This window comes from Petromyzon marinus, chromosome 57, assembly GCF_048934315.1.
Source record: "Petromyzon marinus isolate PM22_M1 ecotype Great Lakes invasive population chromosome 57, UKy_Petmar_22M1.pri1.0, whole genome shotgun sequence".
NCBI classification, from domain to species: domain Eukaryota; kingdom Metazoa; phylum Chordata; class Hyperoartia; order Petromyzontiformes; family Petromyzontidae; genus Petromyzon; species Petromyzon marinus.
Genome location: NC_133723.1, coordinates 4,848,818 through 4,875,276, shown reverse-complemented (window position 1 = coordinate 4,875,276; position 26,459 = coordinate 4,848,818). Strand labels below are relative to the sequence as shown.

General features: G+C 55.5%; 1 protein-coding gene across 1 annotated transcript in view; it reads right to left on the bottom strand.

Annotated features, from left to right (window-relative positions):
* LOC116954924 (fibrillin-2-like) overlaps positions 1-26,459 on the bottom strand; it is a 516,076-nt gene that overhangs the window by 28,907 nt on the left and 460,710 nt on the right. Inside the window, exons 50-57 of the mRNA XM_076052694.1 lie at positions 25,209-25,337; positions 24,186-24,305; positions 23,416-23,541; positions 21,677-21,829; positions 12,602-12,670; positions 11,357-11,482; positions 9,962-10,081; positions 6,378-6,500 (exon numbers count right to left, since the gene is read on the bottom strand). Coding sequence (XP_075908809.1) covers positions 6,378-6,500; positions 9,962-10,081; positions 11,357-11,482; positions 12,602-12,670; positions 21,677-21,829; positions 23,416-23,541; positions 24,186-24,305; positions 25,209-25,337 — 966 coding nt within the window. The remainder of the gene's footprint in view (positions 1-6,377; positions 6,501-9,961; positions 10,082-11,356; positions 11,483-12,601; positions 12,671-21,676; positions 21,830-23,415; positions 23,542-24,185; positions 24,306-25,208; positions 25,338-26,459) is intronic.

Below are 26,459 nucleotides of genomic sequence, written 5' to 3'. Positions count from 1 at the left end.
CGGGCATCGATTAGCCTCCCATTATATCTGTACCATATGGAGATTCCCCCGGTACAGCTATTGAAGGCTTCACGAACTACGTGGTCAAAATAGATGTTAAATAATGTGGGAGCCAGAGGACATCCCTGTCGCACCCCAAGGTGTACAGGGAATGGCTCTGACTCCCGGCCACGTAGTTTTACCCGGGCCCGCTCACCATCATGAAGGTCCTTAATGATCGTGAGCAGAGGGTCAGGTACTCCAAAAGCACGAAGAACGACCCAGAGCCCAGGCCTACTGATGGTATCATAGGCCTTGACCAGGTCAATAAAGCAGAGATGTAGGTCTTGTTGGAATTCCCTACACCTCTGCTGTAGCAGACGGACAGAAAATATGGCATCTGTGCAGGACCGCCCTTTCCTGAAACCGCATTGGGGCTCCGCAAGCCTCTCCTCAGCGTGCCTGGCAAGGCGATGCTGAATAATCCTTGCCAGGACCTTTCCCGGCACACTGAGGAGTGAGATGCCCCTGTAGTTGTTACAGTCTGTGCGGTCCCCCTTCTTAAAAAGGGGGACCACCAGGGCATCCTTCCAATCCTGCGGAACCCGTCCAGTGGTCCAGACTGTTGTTATGATGTCATATAGGGCAGTCTGTGCACAAACGCCACCCTCCCTCAGCATTTCGCTTGGGAGATCATCTCTGCCCGCTGCCTTTCCTGGTCTCAGACTCCGGATCGCCTTCAATACTTCCTCAGCAGATGGCACCTCAGCCAGCCACTCACAGGGGGTGACTTCATCCAATATTTGAGGCACCGCAGCCTCAGCAGGGTCATCCTCACTTTGTGCCACGATGTTTTCCTGGCTGAGGGATTTTCCCTCCCCCAGGATCTCACAGAAATGCTCAGCAAATCTGCGAACCTGTTCCTGGGGGTCGGAAATTGGATCACCGTTTTTTCCCCTAATGATGGTAATAGGTGTGGCGCTGCAGGTTACTTTTTTGATGGAGTTAAATAGAGATTTGTGATCACGGGCCACTGAGGCAGACTCCATCTCCTCAGCAACCCGCGACCACCACCCATCCTTGCAGCGCCTCACGGCTCTCCGAACCTCCGAGCGAAGGCTGCGGTAAGCCTCCTCATTCTCTGACGAGGGATTCTGTAGCCGATGACAGTGGGCCTGTCGCTTTTTCTCAACCATCGTGAACAACTCCTCTGTCATCCAGGGTGTCTGGGGAGGTCTGGACCGCGTACCCAAAGCAGCCATTGCAGCTGCATGAGTCACAGTCCTAAACCTCGCCCATTTACCCTCGACATCAGGAGGAGTCGGGGACGATGCCAATCCCAGCCGCAAGCGATGATGAAATTCTCGCTTGCAACTTTCATCAGATAACTGAGACCAGGCCACTTTAGGTTGGAATGGGGTCCTGGGTGTACACCCACCACCGGAGTGGAAGAATGGCAGGCGCATCTTACAGATGACTAGTCGATGGTCAGAGGGCAGATCAGCTCCACGGTAGGTCCTGGTGTCAAGGACATGGGCTCGCATTCGCTGGTCCGTCACTATGTAATCCAGCAGATGTTCTTGCTTGGACCCGGCATGCATCCATGATGTTGTGTGGATGCGCCGATGCCGGAACAGCGTGTTGGTAATTACAAGCCCATGGGCTGCACAAAAATCTAGCAGCCTCCTACCGTTGTTATTGAGCTGATCTGGCCCATGCCCTCCAATCACTCCAGACCAGGTGCCAGTATCATGACCAACTCGGGCATTGAAGTCACCCAACATGATGACTCTATCCCGAGGGGCCACTTTAGCCAGCACCTGTGACAGGAGGTCATAGAAGGCATCTGACTCATCGGCTTTGCCTGCATCCCTCCACGGATGTTCATCTTCGGTGGGGGCATAAGTAACCACGACCACCATTCCTCGCCTCCGGTTGATGGGAAGGCGAGCCCAAAGTAGCCTGGGGCTTACAGCTTCCCACACCTCACCGCCACGCTCCCACGCCCCCTTCATTCTTTTGTTCAAAAGAAGACCCACACCCTGTTGTTTGGCAGTCTGCTGCCCCGAGTAGAGGACTGTCCACCCCTCATGGTGGCAGGAGCCAGAGCCGGTCCACCGGACCTCCTGAATGCCGCATAGATCCAGGCGGTACCGGTCCAGCTCCCGACAGAGGAGTGGCAGCCTCTCCTCTGCAGTGAGCGTTCGAACATTCCACGTGGCCAACCGTAGTGGCTTTTCGTTGTTTCTGGAGTAGCCCCGAGGGTAGGTATTCAATCTCCTGGCTCCGCCAATTGGGGTTTGGCCAGGAGACGTCATAGACGCCTGGCCCCCCGGGGCCTCCGGCACAAGCTTAGTTGTTACATATTTCAGTTGAATTCAGTTGAATTCGTAGTGGACGGGTGCGAGGGGCTGGTAACCCTTCCACCTTCAATTAATTACCACGAAACTACGAATTCAACACACATACACACACACACTCACACACATACACACACACTCACTCACACACATACACACACACACTCACACACATACACTCACACACATACACACTCACACACATACACTCACACTCACTCACTCACACACATACACACGCTCACTCACACACATACACACACTCACTCACACGCTCACTCACACTCACACACACACTCACACGCTCACTCACACTCACACACTCACTCACACACATACACACGCTCACTCACTCACACACATACACACACTCACTCACACGCTCACACTCACACACACACTCACACGCTCACTCACACTCACACACTCACTCACACACATACACATGCTCACACACACACACTCACAGCGGGGCAGGCCTTCCTCACACTCGTCCGCGTCTATGGGCACACCGCATCCAGCATGCTCGCACGTAGACACTCACTCACACTCACAGACACTCACACTCACAGACACTCACTCACACTCACAGACACACACACACACTCACTCACACACACTCACACTCACAGACACTCACAGACACTCACACACACTCACAGACACTCACACACACTCACAGACACTCACACTCACAGACACTCACACTCACTCACACACACTCACAGACACTCACACACACTCACACACACTCACAGACACTCACACACACTCACACACACTCACACTCACAGACACTCACAGACACTCACACTCACAGACACTCACACACACTCACACTCACAGACACTCACACATACTCACACTCACAGACACTCAGACACACCCACACACAGACACTCAGACACATACGCAGACACTCACACACAGACACTCACTCACACGCTCACACACACTCACACGCTCACACGCACACTCACAGACACTTACACGCTCACTCACACTCACAGACACACACATACAACAACATCCGCCATTCGCCACTAAGTGGCGGTGACGTCACCACGACGCTTGTGCCAGGCTATGTGCACCCTGAGGCCACGTGAATTGTCGAACACCCACTGGCAGGAGGTCACGGGGCAGACCCAGGTGCCACGGGTCGACTGACTGAGATGACTGGCTGATGCACCACCTGTGCCCCCTACTGTGCCAACCTGCTGTGCTTTAGCCACCCGGCGCTCCGCTCGTTGTTCTGAGCGTCGCTCCTCCGCCCTCCGTTGTTGTTGGAGGGCGACTGCCTCCAACTGCCCAGTAGCATCCTTCACGAGCCTCCTCCACAGAGGCCGATCTTGACACCGCTGGTACCAGTCATCGGCAAGTCCACTCAGCTCCACGTCCTCCTGTACCAGATCACTCCATCTCTTCTCTAGCCCGTGCCGCGCCCGCTTAGCCCCCTCAATCCGGCCAAACAAAAGCTGTTTCGGCATGCGGTGGCTGGGCATGCGGGCTACATGACCCAGCCATCGCAGCCTTGCCTGCCGGAGGAGCTCACCGATGGGACCCTGCCCAGATCTTTCAAGGATTTGTGAGCTCCTCACACAATCCAGTCTGGTTAAACCCAGGATGGATCGTAGGCAGGCCAGCCTAAATGTTTCTAACCAGCGAAGATGTTCCATTAGGGGGGTCCACGTTTCGCAAGCGTAGAGAAGGGAGGGAATGACCGTGGCCGAGAAGACCTGAAGCTTAGTGCGGAGCGACAGACCAGGTAGCTTCCACACAGCGTTACGCAACCGATGAAAAGATATTGCCGCTCGACTGATTCGGAGTGAGACCTCTGCTGTTAAACTGGAGCCAGTCATAAGCACACTGCCCAGGTATGGGAAACTCTCCACTCTCTCCACAACTGCCCCATCACCGATTGGGAGTTGTGGGGGTGGAGTGTCCAATGGTACAAAATACCCAGGCAGGTGCTTAGTTTTGGTGGGGCTGATGGTAAGGCCCCACCTCTTAGTGGCACGCTCTAGTCTCAGCAGCAGCGTCTCCAACTCCTCCTCTGACTGAGCAGCCATTACCAAGTCATCAGCATACATAACGTAGTTGAGCAATAGGGAGCCATCCCTTGACCGCACCCGGGCATCGATTAGCCTCCCATTATATCTGTACCATATGGAGATTCCCCCGGTACAGCTATTGAAGGCTTCACGAACTACGTGGTCAAAATAGATGTTAAATAATGTGGGAGCCAGAGGACATCCCTGTCACACCCCAAGGTGTACAGGGAATGGCTCTGACTCCCGGCCACGTAGTTTTACCCGGGCCCGCTCACCATCATGAAGGTCCTTAATGATCGTGAGCAGAGGGTCAGGTACTCCAAAAGCACGAAGAACGACCCAGAGCCCAGGCCTACTGATGGTATCATAGGCCTTGGCCAGGTCAATAAAGCAGAGATGTAGGTCTTGTTGGAATTCCCTACACCTCTGCTGTAGCAGACGGACAGAAAATATGGCATCTGTGCAGGACCGCCCTTTCCTGAAACCGCATTGGGGCTCCGCAAGCCTCTCCTCAGCGTGCCTGGCAAGGCGATGCTGAATAATCCTTGCCAGGACCTTTCCTGGCACACTGAGGAGTGAGATGCCCCGGTAGTTGTTACAGTCTGTGCGGTCCCCCTTCTTAAAAAGGGGGACCACCAGGGCATCCTTCCAATCCTGCGGAACCCGTCCAGTGGTCCAGACTGTTGTTATGATGTCAAATAGGGCAGTCTGTGCACAAACGCCACCCTCCCTCAGCATTTCGCTTGGGAGATCATCTCTGCCCGCTGCCTTTCCTGGTCTCAGACTCCGGATCGCCTTCAATACTTCCTCAGCAGATGGCACCTCAGCCAGCCACTCACTGGGGGTGACTTCTTCCAATATTTGAGGCACCGCAGCCTCAGCAGGGTCATCCTCACTTTGTGCCACGATGTTTTCCTGGCTGAGGGATTTTCCCTCCCCCAGGACCTCACAGAAATGCTCAGCAAATCTGCGAACCTGTTCCTGGGGGTCGGAGATTGGATCACCGTTTTTTTCCCCTAATGATGGTAATAGGTGTGGCGCTGCAGGTTACTTTTTGATGGAGTTAAATAGAGATTTGTGATCACGGGCCACTGAGGCAGACTCCATCTCCTCAGCAAGCCGCGACCACCACCCATCCTTGCAGCGCCTCACGGCTCTCCGAACCTCCGAGCGAAGGCTGCGGTAAGCCTCCTCATTCTCTGACGTGGGATTCTGTAGCCGATGACAGTGGGCCTGTCGCTTTTTCTCAACCATCCTGAACACCTCCTCTGTCAGCCAGGGTCTCTGGGGAGGTCTGGACCGCGTACCCAAAGCAGCCATTGCAGCTGCATGAGTCACAGTCCTAAACCTCGCCCATTTACCCTCGACATCAGGAGGAGTCGGGGACGATGCTAATCCCAGCCGCAAGCGATGATGAAATTCTCGCTTGCAACTTTCATCAGATAACTGAGACCAGGCCACATTATGTTGGAATGGGGTCCTGGGTGTACACCCACCACCGGAGTGGAAGAATGGCAGGCACATCTTACAGATGACTAGTCGATGGTCAGAGGGCAGATCAGCTCCACGGTAGGTCCTGGTGTCAAGGACATGGGCTCGCATTCGCTGGTCCGTCACTATGTAGTCCAGCAGATGTTCTTGCTTGGACCCGGCATGCATCCACACACACATGCACACACACACACTCACGCACACACTCACACACACACTCACGCACACACTCACGCTCACACACACACACACTCACACACACACTCACACACACACTCACACACACACTCACGCTCACACACACACACTCACGCACACTCACACACACACTCACGCACACGCTCACACTCACGCACACACTCACGCACACACTCACGCTCACACACACACTCACACACACGCTCACACATTCACACTCACGTACACACTCACACACACTCACGCTCACACACACACACTCACGCACACACTCACACACACACACGGGAGGACGCACCTTGGCACATGCGCCCGTCTTCCCGCAGCACGTATCCCGCGGGGCAGGTGCACTCGTACGCACCGTACGTGTTCACGCAGCGGAACGCGCACAGCAGCGGGTTCTGCGCACACTCGTTCACATCTAGACGGGGCGGGGGCGAGGGGGAGGGGTGGACAGGGAGAGTGGGGAGGAGGGGTAAACAAATTAACTTTTTGGCCAGTATCAAAGTGTCATGACAGTAGAGTCAACCTGCAGTGCGAATGGACTAGTGGCCACGGGAGGTAATGACAGGGGAGTCAGCCTGCAGTGCGAATGGACTAGTGGCCACGGGAGGAAATGACAGGGGAGTCAGCCTGCAGTGCGAATGCACTAGTGGCCACGGGAGGTAATGACAGGGGAGTCAGCCTACAGTGTGAATGGACTCGTGGCCACGGGGGGTAATGATAGGGGAGTTAGCCTGCAGTGTGGATGCACTAGTGGCCACGGGAGGTAATGACAGGGGAGTCAGCCTGCAGTGCGAATGGACTAGTGGCCACGGGAGGTAATGACAGGGGAGTCAGCCTGCAGTGCGAATGGACTAGTGGCCACGGGAGGAAATGACAGGGGAGTCAGCCTGCAGTGCGAATGCACTAGTGGCCACGGGAGGTAATGACAGGGGAGTCAGCCTACAGTGTGAATGGACTCGTGGCCACGGGGGGTAATGATAGGGGAGTTAGCCTGCAGTGTGGATGCACTAGTGGCCACGGGAGGTAATGACAGGGGAGTCAGCCTGCAGTGCGAATGGACTAGTGGCCACGGGAGGTAATGACAGAGAGTCAGCCTGCAGTGCGAATGGACTAGTGACCACGGGAGGAAATGACAGGGGAGTCAGCCTGCGGTGCGAATGGACTAGTGGCCACGGGAGGTAATGACAGGGGAGTCAGCCTACAGTGTGAATGGACTCGTGGCCACGGGGGGTAATGATAGGGGAGTTAGCCTGCAGTGTGGATGCACTAGTGGCCACGGGAGGTAATGACAGGGGAGTCAGCCTGCAGTGCGAATGGACTAGTGGCCACGGGAGGTAATGACAGAGAGTCAGCCTGCAGTGCGAATGGACTAGTGACCACGGGAGGAAATGACAGGGGAGTCAGCCTGCGGTGCGAATGGACTAGTGGCCACGGGAGGTAATGACAGGGGAGTCAGCCTACAGTGTGAATGGACTCGTGGCCACGGGGGGTAATGATAGGGGAGTTAGCCTGCAGTGTGGATGCACTAGTGGCCACGGGAGGTAATGACAGGGGAGTCAGCTTGCAGTGCGAATGGACTAGTGGCCACAGGAGGTAATGACAGGGGAGTCAGCCTACAGTGCGAATGGACTAGTGGCCACGGGAGGTCATGACAGGGGATTCAGCCTACAGTGTGAATGGACTCGTGGCCACGGGGGGTAATGATAGGGGAGTTAGCCTGCAGTGTGGATGCACTAGTGGCCACGGGAGGTAATGACAGGGGAGTCAGCTTGCAGTGCGAATGGACTAGTGACCACGGGAGGAAATGACAGGGGAGTCAGCCTGTGGTGCGAATGGACTAGTGGCCACGGGAGGTAATGACAGGGGAGTCAGCCTACAGTGTGAATGGACTCGTGGCCACGGGGGGTAATGATAGGGGAGTTAGCCTGCAGTGTGGATGCACTAGTGGCCACGGGAGGTAATGACAGGGGAGTCAGCTTGCAGTGCGAATGGACTAGTGGCCACAGGAGGTAATGACAGGGGAGTCAGCCTACAGTGTGAATGGACTCGTGGCCACGGGGGGTAATGATAGGGGAGTTAGCCTGCAGTGTGGATGCACTAGTGGCCACGGGAGGTAATGACAGGGGAGTCAGCTTGCAGTGTGAATGGACTAGTGACCACGGGAGGTAATGACAGAGGAGTCAGTTGTGAGTGCGAAGGGAGTGGTGGCTCCGAGAATGTTCGAGAAGGGAGCGTGGTCAGGTGACGGAAGAGGACGGTGGAGTCTGCCGGTAGAGCGAGCGTCCAGAGTCAGCGAGAATGATCTAGAAGGGGGGCGTGGCCTCGTGTCGGTATATAAGGGGGAGATGCGCGGGAGACTCGGGGCTGTTGCAGTCGGGGTCTCCGCCTGATGTCAAGTGAACCTGTCTTCAATAAACAGTCTGCAGTCGTCATTACAAAAGTATTAAAATGTTTCAATAGTAACAAGTATTTACACTTTCTGGCAATAAAACAGGAGGTCTTAAGATGTTCAAACACCAACATATTTTCGTTTTGCAAGGAATCAGGTACTGGATTAGCCACGCACAGTACTTGTGGTGAACATGCGAACAAAACATGCTCTGATAACAATACAGTGTACGCATTGTTTTTTAAACTGATTGGCCTACACCAGAGACTTCTGTGTGGACTCGTCTCACCACCAGTGTCAGAGAACAACGCCAAAAAGCAGACAGTACAAAGACAATGCCACACGTGTCAGAGCATTGCCATTCATTTAACTCAGCAATTTAAAACGCAGATACACGCCGACCTGAATGGGAGTACAGCTCAGAGCTGCGAGTGCGCGCGTGTGCGGAAGTACGCGTGTGTACGTAAGCGTGTGTGGGTACGTACGTGTGTGCGTACGTGTGTGTACGTATGTGTGTGCATACGTGTGTGTACGTACGCGTGTGCGTGTGTGTGTACGTACGCGTGTGCGTGTGTGTGTATGTACGTGTATGCGTGTGTATGTACGTGTGTGCGTACGTACGCGTGTGTGCGTGTGTGTGTGTACGTACGCTTGTGTGTGTGTAGTGGGGAGCGGTAGTGTAGCGGTTAGCGCTACGCTGTGCTATGAACCTGGCGACCCGGGTTCGATTCCCGCTCGCGGCCAACACCAGTGACGATTATCTGAACCGGTCCCGGGCCTCCCCTAGGTCGACTCAGCCTCAAATGAGTACCTGGTGCGGTGTGTAAATATCGCCACTAGGGAGACAAAGGCGGTCGGGCGTGGTGCTGGCCACCCACCCCCTCGTGTACCGTTCCGGCCTTCATAGGTGCTCGCTAACAGCACTTGCCCCTACAGTCTGTTAAGGCTATTTGGGGGATCTTTATCTTTGTCTTTGTGTGTGTGCGTGTACGTACGCGTGTGCGTGTGTGCGCGTGTGGGGAGCGGTGGCGCAGCGGTTAGCGCGCTGCGCTCATGGCTACACAACGCGGGCGCTGACGACTGTCTGAAATCGTCCTGGGCCTCCCCTAGGTCGACTCAGCCTTCAAATGAGAAACCTGGGCGCGGTGCGCAGTAAAACATCGCCGCGAAAGGAAAGACAAAGGCGGCCGGGCGCGGTTTGCCGGCCACCCATGCCCCTCGCGTGCCGCTCCGGCCCTCAGTGGTGCTGCAACTCGCTAACAGCACCAATGAGACAACAGCACTCGCCCCGGGGGGATCTTTGTGGATGTGTACGTACGCGCGTGGAGAGTGAGTTGCACGCGAGTGCCCTGCGCGTAGGTGCCGCTACTCGCCAAGAGCACTAGCCCCCCCGAACAGCCTGTCCAGGCTACAACGTGGTTGCGTGTACGTACGTGCGTGCGTGCGGGGGGGGGGGGGGGGGGGGGGTCCTTCGTCTGTGCGCGCACCTTCACAGTTCATCATGGGGCCCGGCTCGAAGCCCTCGTCGCAGGCGCACTCGAAGCCCCCGGCCACGTTGGAGCACGTGCCGTTGCCGCAAGGGTTGCCCACCGAGCACTCGTCCGTGTCTGTGCGGGGCGGGGACGCGGGCACGCGGGCACACAGACATACAGACACACAGACACACGGGCACGCAGACACACAGACACACAGACACACAGGCACACAGACACGTGGGCATGAGGACACACAGACACGTGGGCATGAGGACACACAGACACGTGGGCATGAGGACACACAGACACGTGGGCATGAGGACACACAGACACGTGGGCATGAGGACACGCAGACACACAGACACACAGACACGTGGGAATGAGGACACACAGACACACAGGCACACGGACACACAGACACACAGACACACAGACACGCAGACACACAGGCACGTGGGCATGAGGACACACAGACACACAAACACACAGGCACGTGGGAATGAGGACACACAGACACACAGGCACACAGACACACAGACACACAGACACGTGGGCATGAGGACACGCAGACACACAGACACACAAACACGTGGGAATGAGGACACACAGACACACAGGCACACAGACACACAGACACGTGGGCATGAGGACACGCAGACACACAGGCACACAGACACACAGACACACAGACACACAGACACGTGGGCATGAGGACACACAGACACGTGGGCATGAGGACACACAGACACACAGGCACACGGACACACAGGCACACAGACACGCAGACACGCAGACACACAGACACGTGTGTATGAGGACACGCAGACACACAGGCACACAGACACACAGACACACAGACATGTGGGCATGAGGACACACAGACACACAGGCACACGGACACACAGACACGCAGACACACAGGCACGTGGGCATGAGGACACGCAGACACACAGACACACAGACACACAGACACACAGACACGTGGGCATGAGGACACGCAGACACACAGACACACAGACACACAGACACGTGGGCATGAGGACACGCAGACACACAGACACACAGACACGCAGACACACAGACACACAGACACACAGACACGTGGTCATGCGGACACCCAGACATGAGGACACATGGGCATGCGGACATGAGGTTACGCGGACACACAGACACGTAGGCACATGGACAAGCAGACGCACGGACGCATGGACGGGCAGACAGACGAGAGATTCAAGGTAAGTACAGGTGGACAACGGACATACAGACAGGCAGGCAGCGAAACAGCCAGTCAGACAGGCAGTCAGACAGACAGGCAGTCAGACAGACGGGCAGACAGACAGGCAGACACGGCGGGCAGTGAAGCAGGCAGGCCGTGTGGGTAGAGGCCCCCGCGTGGACACGGCGCACCGATGCAGTTGACCCCAGAGTAGTCGATGCTGTAGCCGAGGGGACACTCGCAGCGGAAGGAGCCGTCCGTGTTGATGCACTGCCCATTGGAGCAGGCGCCGGGGCTCTCCACACACTCGTCCAGGTCTGCGGGGACACGCGGGGGGGTGGGGGTGGGGGTGGGGCAAAGACAAAAATCCCACCGTGTTTTCAGTTTCAGTTTTATTTATTTTGGTATAGCCCTGTGAGCCATTCGGCTCTTGAATCGGGTGCAACCACAACAAACAAAAACATGAAAAAAAAACACGAACAAGAAAAACATCTTCAAGTGACTTTGTGTTGACTGTGCAAACAGAAAATCCATGTAAAAAAAAAAACAGCAAAAATATTCCTGAAAAAAGCACCGGACACCGACGCTGTGTGCAAAAAATCCCAGTGGGATGCAAGTCAAACAACAACAACAACAACCACAAGACAACTTAGATTAAGGCCATCAGTCTAACTCCGTACTACAACGGAGAGACACGGGGACACAGATCGCTGGTAGCCAGGTAGGAGACACGCGCGGGGACACGGGGAGTGACACGGGGAGACACGCAGGGGGAGACACGGAGACACACAGGGAGACACAGGGAGACACGCGGGGACACGGGGGAGACACGGAGAGACACGGAGACACACAGAGAGACACGCGGGGACACGGGGGAGACACGTGGGGACACGGGGAGAGACATGGGGAGACACGGGGAGACACGTGGGGACACGGGGAGAGACATGGGGAGACACGGGGAGACACGTGGGGACACGGGGAGACATGGGGAGACACGCGGGGAGACACGCGGAGACACGCAGGGAGAGACACGCACAAGGAGACACGTGGACACGTCGCAACACAAAGGGGCTAACCTTGTCGACCGTATCGCCGGCAATGCGCCCCATCTCACCAGAGCTGTAAAAGCTCAGCAGGCTCTCAGCCTGCTGAGCTGTAAAAGCTCAGCAGGCTCTCAGCCTGGGCGGTCCCTGCGATGGGCGAGCGCCGTGAGCGGCGGGTCGCCAGCGGCGGTGCTAACGTGGACGTTGCGCTGTACTTCTGCGCTCCCCCCGCCCCCCCCGCCCCGCCCCCCCCGCCCCGCCCCCCACCCCTCCTCCCCCTCCCGCGACCGGCGCGACGTGGGAAGGGAAGGCCCTCATCCAGCAGTGGATTGGAAGGGAGCGGAGTGGGGGGGGGGCGGGGGGGGGGGGCTGTGCGTGCGTCACGTGACCCACCGACGCGGCTCTCGTCAGGCCCAGGGATGATGCCGACTCCCAGGGGACACAGCTCCTGGAAGTCCACACCTGGGCGACAACACACGTGGTGCAGCCAGGTGAGTGGCGGGGCGGTCACGTGTGTGTCCGGTGGTGCACTGTCTGCGTTGAACTTCGTTCGCACCGTACGCAGAGAACCGTGCTAATGGGAGGAGGCGCTGGGGGGAAGGACAACAGACTGAACGCGATGCCAGTCTGTGGGTCTCTGTGTGGTGAGTCTGTGGGTCTCTGTGTGGTGAGTCTGTGGGTCTCTGTGTGGTGAGTCTGTGGGTCTCTGTGTGAGTGAGTCTGTGGGTCTCTGTGTGAGTGAGTCTGTGGGTCTCTGTGTGGTGAGTCTGTGGGTCTCTGTGTGGTGAGTCTACGGGTCTCTGTGTGATGAGTCTGTGGGTCTCTGTGTGGTGAGTCTGTGGGTCTCTGTGTGGTGAGTCTATGGGTCTCTGTGTGGTGAGTCTATGTGTCTCTGTGTGGTGAGTCTATGGGTCTCTGTGAAGTGAGTCTATGTGTCTCTGTGTGAGTGAGTCTATGGGTCTCTGTGTGATGAGTCTATGGGTCTTTGTGTGGTGAGTCTATGGGTCTCTGTGTGGTGAGTCTATGGGTCTCTGTGTGGTGAGTCTGTGGGTCTCTGTGTGAGTGAGTCTATGGGTCTCTGTGTGAGTGAGTCTGTGGGTCTCTGTGTGGTGAGTCTGTGGGTCTCTGTGTGGTGAGTCTGTGGGTCTCTGTGTGGTGAGTCTGTGGGTCTCTGTGTGAGTGAGTCTATGTGTCTCTGTGTGAGTGAGTCTGTGGGTCTCTGTGTGGTGAGTCTGTGGGTCTCTGTGTGGTGAGTCTGTGGGTCTCTGTGTGGTGAGTCTGTGGGTCTCTGTGTGGTGAGTCTGTGGGTCTCTGTGTGATGAGTCTATGGGTCTCTGTGTGGTGAGTCTGTGGGTCTCTCCGTGGTGAGTCTATGTGTCTCTGTGTGATGAGTCTATGGGTCTCTGTGTGATGAGTCTATGTGTCTCTGTGTGATGAGTCTGTGGGTCTCTGTGTGGTGAGTCTGTGGGTCTCTGTGTGATGAGTCTATGGGTCTCTGTGTGATGAGTCTATGGGTTTCTGTGTGGTGAGTCTATGTGTCTCTGTGTGGTGACTCTATGGATCTCTGTGTGGTGAGTCTATGGGTCTCTGTGTGGTGAGTCTATGGGTCTCTGTGTGGTGAGTCTGTGTCTCTGTGTGATGAGTCTATGGGTCTCTGTGTGATGAGTCTATGGGTCTCTGTGTGGTCAGTCTATGGGTCTCTGTGTGATGAGTCTATGGGCCTCTGTGTGGTGAGTCTGTGGGTATCTGTGTGAGTGAGTCTGTGGGTCTCTGCGTGACGAGTCTGTGGGTCTCTGTATAAGTGTATAGGTATCTGTGTGATGAGTCTATTGGTCTCTCCGTGGTGAGTCTGTGGGTCTCTGTGTGATGAGTCTATGTGTCTCTGTGTGGTGAGTCTATGGGCCTCTGTGAAGTGAGTCTATGTGTCTCTGTGTGGTGAGTCTATGTGTCTCTGTGTGGTGAGTCTATGGGTCTCTGTGTGATGAGTCTATGGGTCTCTGTGTGGTGAGTCTATGGGTCTCTGTGTGATGAGTCTATGGGCCTCTGTGTGGTGAGTCTATGTGTCTCTGTGTGCTGAGTCCATGGGTCTGTGTGTGGTGAGTCTGTGTCTCTGTTTGGTGAGTCTATGGGTGTCTGTGTGGTGAGTCTATGTGTCTCTGTGTGGTGAGTCTATGTGTCTCTGTGTGGTGAGTCTATGGGCCTCTGTGTGGTGAGTCTATGTGTCTCTGTGTGGTGAGTCTGTGTGTCTCTGTGTGGTGAGTCTGTGAGTCTCTGTGTGGTGAGTCTATGGGTCTCTGTGTGGTGAGTCTGTGGGTCTCTGTGTGGTGAGTCTGTGGGTCTCTGTGTGGTGAGTCTATGGGTCTCTGTGTGGTGAGTCTGTGGGTCTCTCCGTGGTGAGTCTATGTGTCTCTGTGTGATGAGTCTATGGGTCTCTGTGTGATGAGTCTATGTGTGTCTGTGTGATGAGTATATGTGTTTCTTTGTGGTCAGTCTATGGGTCTCTGTGTGATGAGTCTATGGGTCTCTGTGTGGTGAGTCTATGGGTCTCTTTGTGGTGAGTCTATGTGTCTCTGTGTGGTGAGTCTGTGTCTCTGTGTGATGAGTCTATGGGTCTCTGTGTGGTGAGTCTATGTGTCTCTGTGTGGTGAGTCTGTGTCTCTGTGTGGTGAGTCTATGTGTCTCTGTGTGACAAGTCTATGGGTCTCTGTATAAGTGTATAGGTATCTGTGTGATGAGTCTATGGGTCTCTCCGTGGTGAGTCTGTGGGTCTCTGTGTGATGAGTCTATGTGTATCTGTGTGGTGAGTCTATGGGCCTCTGTGAAGTGAGTCTATGTGTCTCTGTGTGGTGAGTCTATGTGTCTCTGTGTGGTGAGTCTATGGGTCTCTGTGTGATGAGTCTATGGGTCTCTGTGTGGTGAGTCTATGGGTCTCTGTGTGATGAGTCTATGGGCCTCTGTGTGGTGAGTCTATGTGTCTCTGTGTGATGAGTCCATGGGTCTGTGTGTGGTGAGTCTGTGTCTCTGTGTGGTGAGTCTATGGGTGTCTGTGTGGTGAGTCTATGTGTCTCTGTGTGGTGAGTCTATGTGTCTCTGTGTGGTGAGTCTATGGGTCTCTGTGTGGTGAGTCTATGTGTCTCTGTGTGGTGAGTCTATGTGTCTCTGTGTGGTGAGTCTGTGAGTCTCTGTGTGGTGAGTCTATGGGTCTCTGTGTGGTGAGTCTATGGGTCTCTGTGTGGTGAGTCTGTGGGTCTCTCCGTGGTGAGTCTATGTGTCTTTGTGTGATGAGTCTATGGGTCTCTGTGTGATGAGTCTATGTGTCTCTGTGTGATGAGTATATGTGTTTCTTTGTGGTCAGTCTATGGGTCTCTGTGTGATGAGTCTATGGGTCTCTGTGTGATGAGTCTATGGGTCTCTGTGTAGTGAGTCTATGGGTCTCTGTGTGGTGAGTCTATGTGTCTCTGTGTGGTGAGTCTGTGTCTCTGTGTGATGAGTCTATGGGTCTCTGTGTGGTGAGTCTATGTGTCTCTGTGTGGTGAGTCTGTGTCTCTGTGTAATGAGTCTATGGGTCTCTGTGTGGTGAGTCTGTGGGTCTCTGTGTGATGAGTCCATGGGTCTCTGTGTGGTGAGTCTATGTGTCTCTGTGTGGTGAGTCTGTGTCTCTGTGTAATGAGTCTATGGGTCTCTGTGTGGTGAGTCTATGTGTCTCTGTGTGGTGAGTCTATGTGTCTCTGTGTGGTGAGTCTGTGAGTCTCTGTGTGGTGAGTCTATGGGTCTCTGTGTGGTGAGTCTGTGGGTCTCTGTGTGGTGAGTCTGTGGGTCTCTGTGTGGTGAGTCGATGGGTCTCTGTGTGGTGAGTCTGTGGGTCTCTCCGTGGTGAGTCTATGGGTCTCTGTGTGATGAGTCTATGGGTCTCTGTGTGATGAGTCTATGTGTCTCTGTGTGATGAGTATATGTGTCTCTGTGTGGTCAGTCTATGGGTCTCTGTGTGATGAGTCTATGGGTCTCTGTGTGATGAGTCTATGGGTCTCTGTGTGGTGAGTCTATGGGTCTCTGTGTGGTGAGTCTATGTGTCTCTGTGTGGTGAGTCTGTGTCTCTGTGTGATGAGTCTATGGGTCTCTGTGTGGTGAGTCTATGTGTCTCTGTGTGGTGAGTCTGTGTCTCTGTGTAATGAGTCTATGGGTCTCTGTGTGATGAGTCTATGGGTCTCTGTGTGGTGAGTCTGTGGGTCTCTGTGTGATGAGTCCATGGGTCTCTGTGTGGTGAGTCTATGTGTCTCTGTGTGGTGAGTCTGTGTCTCTGTGTAATGAGTCTATGGGTCTCTGTGTGGTGAGTCTATGTGTCTCTGTGTGGTGAGTCTGTGTCTCTGTGTGATGAATCTATAGGTGTCTCTGTGTAATGAGTCTATGGGTCTCTGTGTGGTGAGTGTGTTGAGTCTATGTGTCTCTGTGTGTTGAGTCTACGTGTCTCTGTGTGTTGAGTCTATGAGCCTCTGTGCGGTGAGTCTATGTGTCTCTGTGCAAGTGTATTTGTCTCTACGTACGTTTGTATTTAAACGTATTTTGCACTTTACATAGCCAACCGTGCTACTCGGAGGAGCAGGGGAAAGACGACAAACCACAACAAAAAGCAGTTCTAAAGAAAGGAGTTTGTCAATCCAGACGATTTAAAAGTGCACAGCTCCAGTGGCTTCATAATATCGGAAGGAAAGAGCGTTCCAGACGGCCGCAGCAGCGCGTCTGAAAGCACCGTGCATTGCGGTGACCACCGCCTTTGTCCGGTGGTTAGCAGCTACAAGCAGCAGCGAGGATGACAGGAGTTCGTGTGATGGTGGTTGATGCTACGTGGGTAGTCAGTGGTGCAGTGTCAGTCAGTCGTGCAGTGTCAGTCAGTGGTGCAGTGTCAGTCAGTCGTGCAGTGACAGTCAGTCGTGGAGAGTCAGTCAGTCGTGGAGTGTCAGTCAGTGGTGCAGTGTCAGTCAGTGGAAAAAGTGTTAGTCAGTCGTGGAGTGTCAGTAAGTCGTGCAGTGTCAGTCAGTCGTGCAGGGTCAGTCAGTCGTGGAGTGTCAGTCAGTGGTGCAGTGTCAGTCAGTCGTGCAGTGTCAGTCAGTCGTGGAGAGTCAGTCAGTCGTGGAGTGTCAGTCAGTGGTGCAGTGTCAGTCAGTGGAAAAAGTGTTAGTCAGTCGTGGAGTGTCAGTAAGTCGTGCAGTGTCAGTCAGTCGTGCAGGGTCAGTCAGTCGTGGAGTGTCAGTCAGTGGTGCAGTGTCAGTCAGTCGTGCAGTGTCAGTCAGTGGTGCAGTGTCAGTCAGTCGTGGAGTGTCAGTCAGTGGTGCAGTGTCAGTCAGTCGTGGAGTGTCAGTCAGTGGTGCATTGTCAGTCAGTGGTGCAGTGTCAGTCAGTGGTGCAGTGTCAGTTAGTCGTGCAGTGTCAGTCAGTGGTGCAGTGTCAGTCAGTCGTGGAGTGTCAGTCAGTCGTGCAGTGTCAGTCAGTCGTGCAGTGTCAGTCAGTCGTGCAGTGTTAGTCAGTCGTGGAGTGTCAGTCAGTCGTGCAGTGTCAGTCAGTGGTGCAGTGTCAGTCAGTCGTGGAGTGTCAGTCAGTCGTGCAGTGTCAGTCAGTCGTGCAGTGTCAGTCAGTCGTGGAGTGTCAGTCAGTCGTGCAGTGTCAGTCAGCCGTGCAGTGTCAGTCAGTGGTGCAGTGTCAGTCAGCCGTGGAGTGTCAGTCAGTCGTGGAGTGTCAGTCAGTCGTGCAGTGTCAGTCAGTCGTGCAGTGTCAGTCAGTGGTGCAGTGTCAGTCAGTCGTGGAGTGTCAGTTAGTCGTGGAGTGTCAGTCAGTGGTGCAGTGTCAGTCAGTGGAAAAAGTGTTAGTCAGTCGTGGAGTGTCAGTAAGTCGTGCAGTATCAGTCAGTCGTGCAGGGTCAGTCAGTCGTGGAGTGTCAGTCAGTGGTGCAGTGTCAGTCAGTCGTGCAGTGTCAGTCAGTGGTGCAGTGTCAGTCAGTCGTGGAGTGTCAGTCAGTGGTGCAGTGTCAGTCAGTCGTGGAGTGTCAGTCAGTGGTGCAGTGTCAGTCAGTGGTGCAGTGTCAGTCAGTGGCGCAGTGTCAGTTAGTCGTGCAGTGTCAGTCAGTGGTGCAGTGTCAGTCAGTCGTGGAGTGTCAGTCAGTCGTGCAGTGTCAGTCAGTCGTGCAGTGTCAGTCAGTCGTGCAGTGTCAGTCAGTCGTGGAGTGTCAGTCAGTCGTGCAGTGTCAGTCAGTGGTGCAGTGTCAGTCAGTCGTGGAGTGTCAGTCAGTCGTGCAGTGTCAGTCAGTCGTGCAGTGTCAGTCAGTCGTGCAGTGTCAGTCAGTGGTGCAGTGTCAGTCAGTCGTGGAGTGTCAGTCAGTCGTGGAGTGTCAGTCAGTCGTGCAGTGTCAGTCAGTCGTGCAGTGTCAGTCAGTGGTGCAGTGTCAGTCAGTCGTGGAGTGTCAGTTAGTCGTGGAGTGTCAGTCAGTCGTGGAGTGTCAGTCAGTCGTGCAGTGTCAGTCAGTCGTGCAGTGTCAGTCAGTCGTGGAGTGTCAGTCAGTGGTGCAGTGTCAGTCAGTCGTGGAGTGTCAGTCAGTCGTGCAGTGTCAGTCAGTGGTGCAGTGTCAGTCAATCGTGCAGTGTCAGTCAGTCGTGCAGTGTCAGTCAGTCGTGGAGTGTCAGTCAGTGGTGCAGTGTCAGTCAGTCGTGGAGTGTCAGTCAGTCGTGGAGTGTCAGTCAGTCGTGCAGTGTCAGTCAGTCGTGCAGTGTCAGTCAGTCGTGGAGTGTCAGTCAGTTGTGGAGTGTCAGTCAGTCGTGCAGTGTCAGTCAGTCGTGGAGTGTCAGTCAGTCGTGCAGTGTCAGTCAGTCGTGGAGTGTCAGTCAGTCGTGCAGTGTCAGTCAGTGGTGCAGTGTCAGTCAGTCGTGGAGTGTCAGTCAGTCGTGGAGTGTCAGTCAGTCGTGCAGTGTCAGTCAGTCGTGCAGTGTCAGTCAGTGGTGCAGTGTCAGTCAGTCGTGGAGTGTCAGTCAGTCGTGGAGTGTCAGTCAGTCGTGCAGTGTCAGTCAGTCGTGCAGTGTCAGTCAGTGGTGCAGTGTCAGTCAGTCGTGGAGTGTCAGTCAGTCGTGCAGTGTCAGTCAGTGGTGCAGTGTCAGTCAATCGTGCAGTGTCAGTCAGTCGTGCAGTGTCAGTCAGTCGTGGAGTGTCAGTCAGTGGTGCAGTGTCAGTCAGTCGTGGAGTGTCAGTCAGTCGTGCAGTGTCAGTCAGTCGTGGAGTGTTAGTCAGTCGTGCAGTGTCAGTCAGTCGTGCAGTGTCAGTCAGTCGTGGAGTGTCAGTCAGTCGTGGAGTGTCAGTCAGTCGTGCAGTGTCAGTCAGTCGTGCAGTGTCAGTCAGTCGTGGAGTGTCAGCCAGTGGTGCAGTGTCAGTCAGTCGTGCAGTGTCAGTCAGTCGTGGAGTGTCAGTCAGTTGTGGAGTGTCAGTCAGTCGTGCAGTGTCAGTCAGTCGTGGAGTGTCAGTCAGTCGTGGAGTGTCAGTCAGTGGTCCAGTGTCAGTCAGTCGTGGAGTGTCAGTCAGTCGTGGAGTGTCAGTCAGTCGTGCAGTGTCAGTCAGTCGTGGAGTGTCAGTCAGTCGTGGAGTGTCAGTCAGTTGTGGAGTGTCAGTCAGTCGTGGAGTGTCAGTCAGTTGTGGAGTGTCAGTCAGTCGTGGAGTGTTAGTCAGTTGTGCAGTGTCAGTCAGTCGTGGAGTGTCAGTCAGTCGTGGAGTGTCAGTCAGTTGTGGAGTGTCAGTCAGTCGTGGAGTGTCAGCCAGTTGTGGAGTGTCAGTCAGTCGTGGAGTGTTAGTCAGTTGTGCAGTGTCAGTCAGTCGTGGAGTGTCAGTCAGTCGTGGAGTGTCAGTCAGTTGTGGAGTGTCAGTCAGTCGTGGAGTGTCAGTCAGTCGTGCAGTGTCAGTCAGTCGTGCAGTGTCAGTCAGTCGTGCAGTGTCAGTCAGTTGTGGAGTGTCAGTCAGTCGTGGAGTGTTAGTCAGTCGTGCAGTGTCAGTCAGTGGTGCAGTGTCAGTCAGTCGTGGAGTGTTAGTCAGTTGTGCAGTGTCAGTCAGTCGTGCAGTGTCAGTCAGTGGTGCAGTGTCAGTCAGTTGTGGAGTGTCAGTCAGTGGTGCAGTGTCATTCAGTCGTGCAGTGTCAGTCAGTTGTGGAGTGTCAGTCAGTGGTGCAGTGTCATTCAGTCGTGCAGTGTCAGTCAGTCGTGGAGTGTCAGTCAGTCGTGCAGTGTCAGTCAGTCGTGCAGTGTCAGTCAGTGGTGCAGTGTCAGTCAGTCGTGGAGTGTCAGTCAGTCGTGCAGTGTCAGTCAGTGGTGCAGTGTCAGTCAATCGTGCAGTGTCAGTCAGTCGTGCAGTGTCAGTCAGTCGTGGAGTGTCAGTCAGTGGTGCAGTGTCAGTCAGTCGTGGAGTGTCAGTCAGTCGTGCAGTGTCAGTCAGTCGTGGAGTGTTAGTCAGTCGTGCAGTGTCAGTCAGTCGTGCAGTGTCAGTCAGTCGTGGAGTGTCAGTCAGTCATGCAGTGTCAGTCAGTCGTGCAGTGTCAGTCAGTGGTGCAGTGTCAGTCAGTCGTGCAGTGTCAGTCAGTCGTGGAGTGTCAGTCAGTCGTGGAATGTCAGTCAGTGGTGCAGTGTCAGTCAGTCGTGAAGTGTCAGTCAGTCGTGGAGTGTTAGTCAGTCGTGCAGTGTCAGTCAGTCGTGCAGTGTCAGTCAGTCGTGCAGTGTCAGTCAGTCGTGGAGTGTCAGTCAGTCGTGGAGTGTCAGTCAGTGGTGCAGTGTCAGTCAGTCGTGCAGTGTCAGTCAGTGGTCCAGTGTCAGTCAGTGGTGCAGTGTCAGTCAGTTGTGGAGTGTCAGTCAGTCGTGCAGTGTCAGTCAGTCGTGGAGTGTCAGTCAGTCGTGGAGTGTCAGTCAGTGGTGCAGTGTCAGTCAGTCGTGCAGTGTCAGTCAGTGGTCCAGTGTCAGTCAGTCGTGGAGTGTCAGTCAGTCGTGGAGTGTCAGTCAGTCGTGCAGTGTCAGTCAGTCGTGCAGTGTCAGTCAGTGGTGCAGTGTCAGTCAGTGGTGCAGTGTCAGTCAGTGGTGCAGTGTCAGTCAGTCGTGCAGTGTCAGTCAGTCGTGGAGTGTCAGTCAGTCGTGGAGTGTCAGTCAGTCGTGGAGTGTCAGTCAGTCGTGCAGTGTCAGTCAGTCGTGGAGTGTCAGTCAGTGGTGCAGTGTCAGTCAGTCGTGGAGTGTCAGTCAGTGGTGCAGTGTCAGTCAGTCGTGCAGTGTCAGTCAGTCGTGCAGTGTCAGTCAGTGGTCCAGTGTCAGTCAGTCGTGCAAAAAATATACGAAATATTTTTACATGAAAAAAATATTAATAATTATTGAAAAAAATATGGGTTGGGCGGGGTTGGGGGGGCTGCCCCCCGCCATGATGAATCTGTGTCGGGAGAGGGCGGCGGAAGGCGTTGTACCGTACCGTCTACGGGCCGCGGGCAGATCTCGCAGGGATCTCCCCAGCCCTCGCCGGGCATGGCGCTACAGCAGCACTGTGCCTTGGAGGTGTTGAACGGCTTCGGTACAGAGCAGCGGCCCTCTTCGAAGCGCGTGAAGCAGTAGCTCTTGCGGGTGTCTGGCCACGCCGCGGTCACACGCAGGCCATCCGATACATACATAGAGAGAGAGGGTCACACACAGACCATCCGATACATACATAGAGAGAGAGGGTCACACGCAGACACTCCGATACATACATAGAGAGAGAGGATCACACGCAGACACTCCGATACATACATAGAGAGAGAGAGAGGATCACGAGTAGACCATCCGATACATACATAGAGAGAGAATCACGAGTAGACCATCCAATACATACATAGAGAGAGAGAGGATCACACACAGACACTCCGATACATACATAGAGAGAGAGAGGATCACGAGTAGACCATCCGATACATACATAGAGAGAGGACCACGAGTAGACCATCCGATACATACATAGAGAGAGAGAGGATCACGAGCAGACCATCCGATACATACATATAGAGAGAGGATCACACGCAGATCATCCGATACATACATAGAGAGAGAGAGAGAGGATCACGAGTAGACCATCCGATACATACATAGAGAGAGAATCACGAGTAGACCATCCAATACATACATATAGAGAGAGGATCACACGCAGACCATCCGATACATACATAGAGAGAGAGGATCACGAGCAGACCATCCGATACATACATAGAGAGAGAAGATCACACGCAGACACTCCGATACATACAGAGAGAGAGAGGATCACGAGCAGACCATCCGATACATACATAGAGAGAGGATCACACGCAGATCATCCGATACATACATAGAGAGAGAGGGTCACACGCAGACACTCCGATACATACATAGAGAGAGAGAGGATCACGAGTAGACCATCGATACATACATAGAGAGAGAGGATCACACGCAGATCATCCGATACATACATAGAGAGAGAGGATCACACAGATCATCCGATACATACATAGAGAGAGAGGATCACGAGTAGACCATCCGATACATACATAGAGAGAGAGGATTACACGCAGACGCTCTGATACATACATAGAGAGAGCGAGCGAGAGAGAGAATGGTTGAATAGCTGGGTGATGGTGTGAGCGAGTGAGCGCACGAGCAAGTGGGTGGGTGGATGAGCGAGTGGGTGAGCGAGTGGGTGAGCGAGTGGGTGAGCGAGTGGGTGGGTGGATGAGCGAGTGGGTGAGCGAGTGGGTGAGCGAGTGGGTGAGCGAGTGGGTGAGCGAGTGGGTGGGTGGATGAGCGAGTGGGTGAGCGAGTGGATGAGCGAGTGGGTGAGCGAGTGGGTGGGTGGATGAGCGAGTGGGTGAGCGAGTGGGTGAGCGAGTGGGTGAGCGAGTGGGTGAGCGAGTGGGTGAGCGGGTGAGTGCACAAGCCTGGCGGGAGACGCGGGTGGTGAGCGGGGCAGGGGAGCGGGCAAACGGGTGGGCGGGTGAATGATTGAGGGAGTGGGTTGACGAGTGAGTGAATGAGCGAGCTAGTGGGTGAGCGAGAGTGTGAATGAGCGAGCAAGCGAGGGAATGGGCGAGTGAACGAGCGGGCGAGTGAACGAGCGAGCGAGCGAGCGAGCGGGCGATGTCGTCGGCGAGTGAGCGAGCGGTCGGACGGGTGAGCGAGCGGGCGAATGGGCGGGCGGGCGACTCTCACCGTAGCACGTGCGTCCGTTGAGCGAGAGGACGAAGCCCGGCGGACAGCGGCACTGGAAGCTGCCCTTCGTGTTAACGCAGGTTCCCAGGAGGCACAGGCCCGGCTCACGCACGCACTCGTTCACATCTACACGGCGCACAGGCAGAGGCCCACCCCCCCCACCGTGTAGCGCTCACAGGTTGGAAGGGGGCTAGTGGTGTTTGTTAGCGAGAACCTATCCAGGCCAGCGTTGGCGCAAGACGGGGTGAGTGGCTAGCACCACGCCCGGCCGCCTTTGTCTGCCGAGCGGCGGCGCGCTCATTTGAGGCTGAGTCAACCTGAGGGAGGCCGAGATAATCGTCACCAGTGTTGGCCGTGAGCGGGAATGAGACTCGTGTGGCCGGGTTTGGAGCGCACCACCACAACTACCATTATCACCAATGCCATCACCGCCATCACCGCCACCACCATTACCACCACCACCACCATCACCGCCACCACCATTACCACCAATGCCAGCACCGCCACCACCATTACCACCAATGCCATCACCACCATTACCACCACTGCCACCACCACCACCGCCACCACCAATGCCATCACCACCACAACCACCATTACCACCAATGCCATCACCACCACAACCAATGCCATCACCACCACAACTACCATTACCACCAATGCCATCACCACCACCACCACCAATGCCACCACTGCCACCACCGCCACCACCATTGCCACCGTCTAAACCAACGCAACCCACCACCGCCACCACCACCATCACCCCTCACCTTTACAGACGTCCACCACCACCTCGTAGCCGGGGGGACAGACGCAGCGGAAGGAGCCCTCCAGATTTTGGCAGGAGCCCGGGGAACAGACGCCCGGCGTGGTCACACACTCGTTCACGTCTGTGGAGACACGGCGCCTGGTCACCGTCCACCGTCGCGTCTACCATCGTCTCCACCGTCCTAGTCCACCATTGTCGTCACCTTCACCGTCACCTTCACCGTGGCGTCCACCGTCACGTCTACCATCGTCTCCACCTTCCCAGTCCACAATTGTCGTCACCTTCACCGTCACCTTCACCGTAACCTTCACCGTAACCTTCACCGTGGCGTCCACCGTCACGTCTACCATCGTCTCCACCGTCCTAGTCCACCATTGTCGTCACCTTCACCGTCACCTTCACCGTAACCTTCACCGTGGCGCCCACCGTCACGTCTACCATTGTCTCCACCGTCCCAGTCCACAATTGTCGTCACCTTCACCGTCACCTTCACCTTCACCGTCACGTCTACCATTGTCTCCACCGTCCCAGTCCACCATTGTCGTCACCGTCACCTTCACCGTCACGTCCACCGTCGCGTGCCCAACTCCGTCATCGCAATGGACTCACACAGCCACCCACAGACACCATACACAGACCAACACACACACACACACTACACGCGGAATCACAGCGCCCCCAGTTGCGAATGGAACCCGGGCACTTCCTGCCCACCACCACGCCACCACCACCACGCCACCACCACCACGCCACCACCACGCCACCACCACCACGTCACTACCACCACCATCACCACCATCACCACCACCACCATCACCACCACCACCACCACCACACCACCACCACCACGTCACTACCACCACCATCACCACCACCACCACCACCACCATCACCACCACCACCACTACCAGGCCACCACCACCACCACCACCACGCCACCACCACCACCACCACCGCCACCACCATCACCACCGCCACCACCACCACCACCACCGCCACCACGCCCACCCGGCGGCGCCCTCACCGCGGCAGCTCTTGCGGTCGGGCGTCATCTCGTAGCCGGCATTGCAGTGGCACTGGAATGAGCCCACGGTGTTGACGCAGCCTCCGCTGCGGCACACGTGGGCCCGCATGGACACACACTCGTCCACGTCTGGGGGGGGGGAGCGGTCAGAATCATCGGCGGCGTCACAATGCACGGGCCGATAGCCACGTAGGCGGTCCTCACTGCGCCTTCGGTGCCGTGGTGGCTGGGATGCAGGAGGTCGCGGGATCGATCCCAAACCCTGACGCCGGCTGCTGTATATTTGGAGTTTTTGTGTGTGTGTGTGTCTCTCTCTCTCTCTCTCCTCGTGGTCACGTGGACTTTTCTGTGGGTCCTCCGGTCGGGCTCGAACCCACGGCCTCCTCTATGCCGGGCGCACTTAACGACCATCTTCCCCAGAAGCCAATCTTGGCACCGCCGGTACCACAAGATCCCCCCCTGTTGCAGCCTTAACGGACTGCTGGTGCGAGTGCTGTTAGCGAGCAGCGCTTGTGAAGGCCGTTACGACAGAAAGGGATGCGTGGCCAGCATCACGCCCGGCCGTCTTTGTCTCTCAAGTGCTGATGTATACACACCTCAGCAGATACAAATGTTAAGGCTGAGTCGACCTAGGGGAGGCCCAGGACCGGTTCAGATAATCGTCACTGGGTGTTGGCCGTGAGCGGAAATCGAACTCGGGTCGCCGGGTTCGTAGTGCAGCGTAGTGCTAACCACTACACTACCGCTCCACACACATATACACACACGCGCGCGTGCAAACACGTACATACGCACGTACACACGCGCACACACACACACGAACGCACGCACACACGTACGCATGCACGCACACACACGCACGCACACACACGCACGCACACACACGCATGCACACACACGCGTGCAATCACGCGCGCACACACACGCGTGCAATCACGCGCGCACACATACGCACGCACGTACGCACACGTACGCACACGTACGCACGCACACACGCACGCACGCACACACGTATGCACGCACGCACATACGTACGTACGCACGCAGACACACACGTACGCACACACGTACACACACACGCACACACACACACGTACCGACGCATGTACGCACACACACACGTACGCGCACACACACGCACGCACACACACACGCACACACACACACACGCACACACACACACGCGCACACACACACACGCGCACACGCACACACACGCACACACACACGCACACACACGCACACACACAC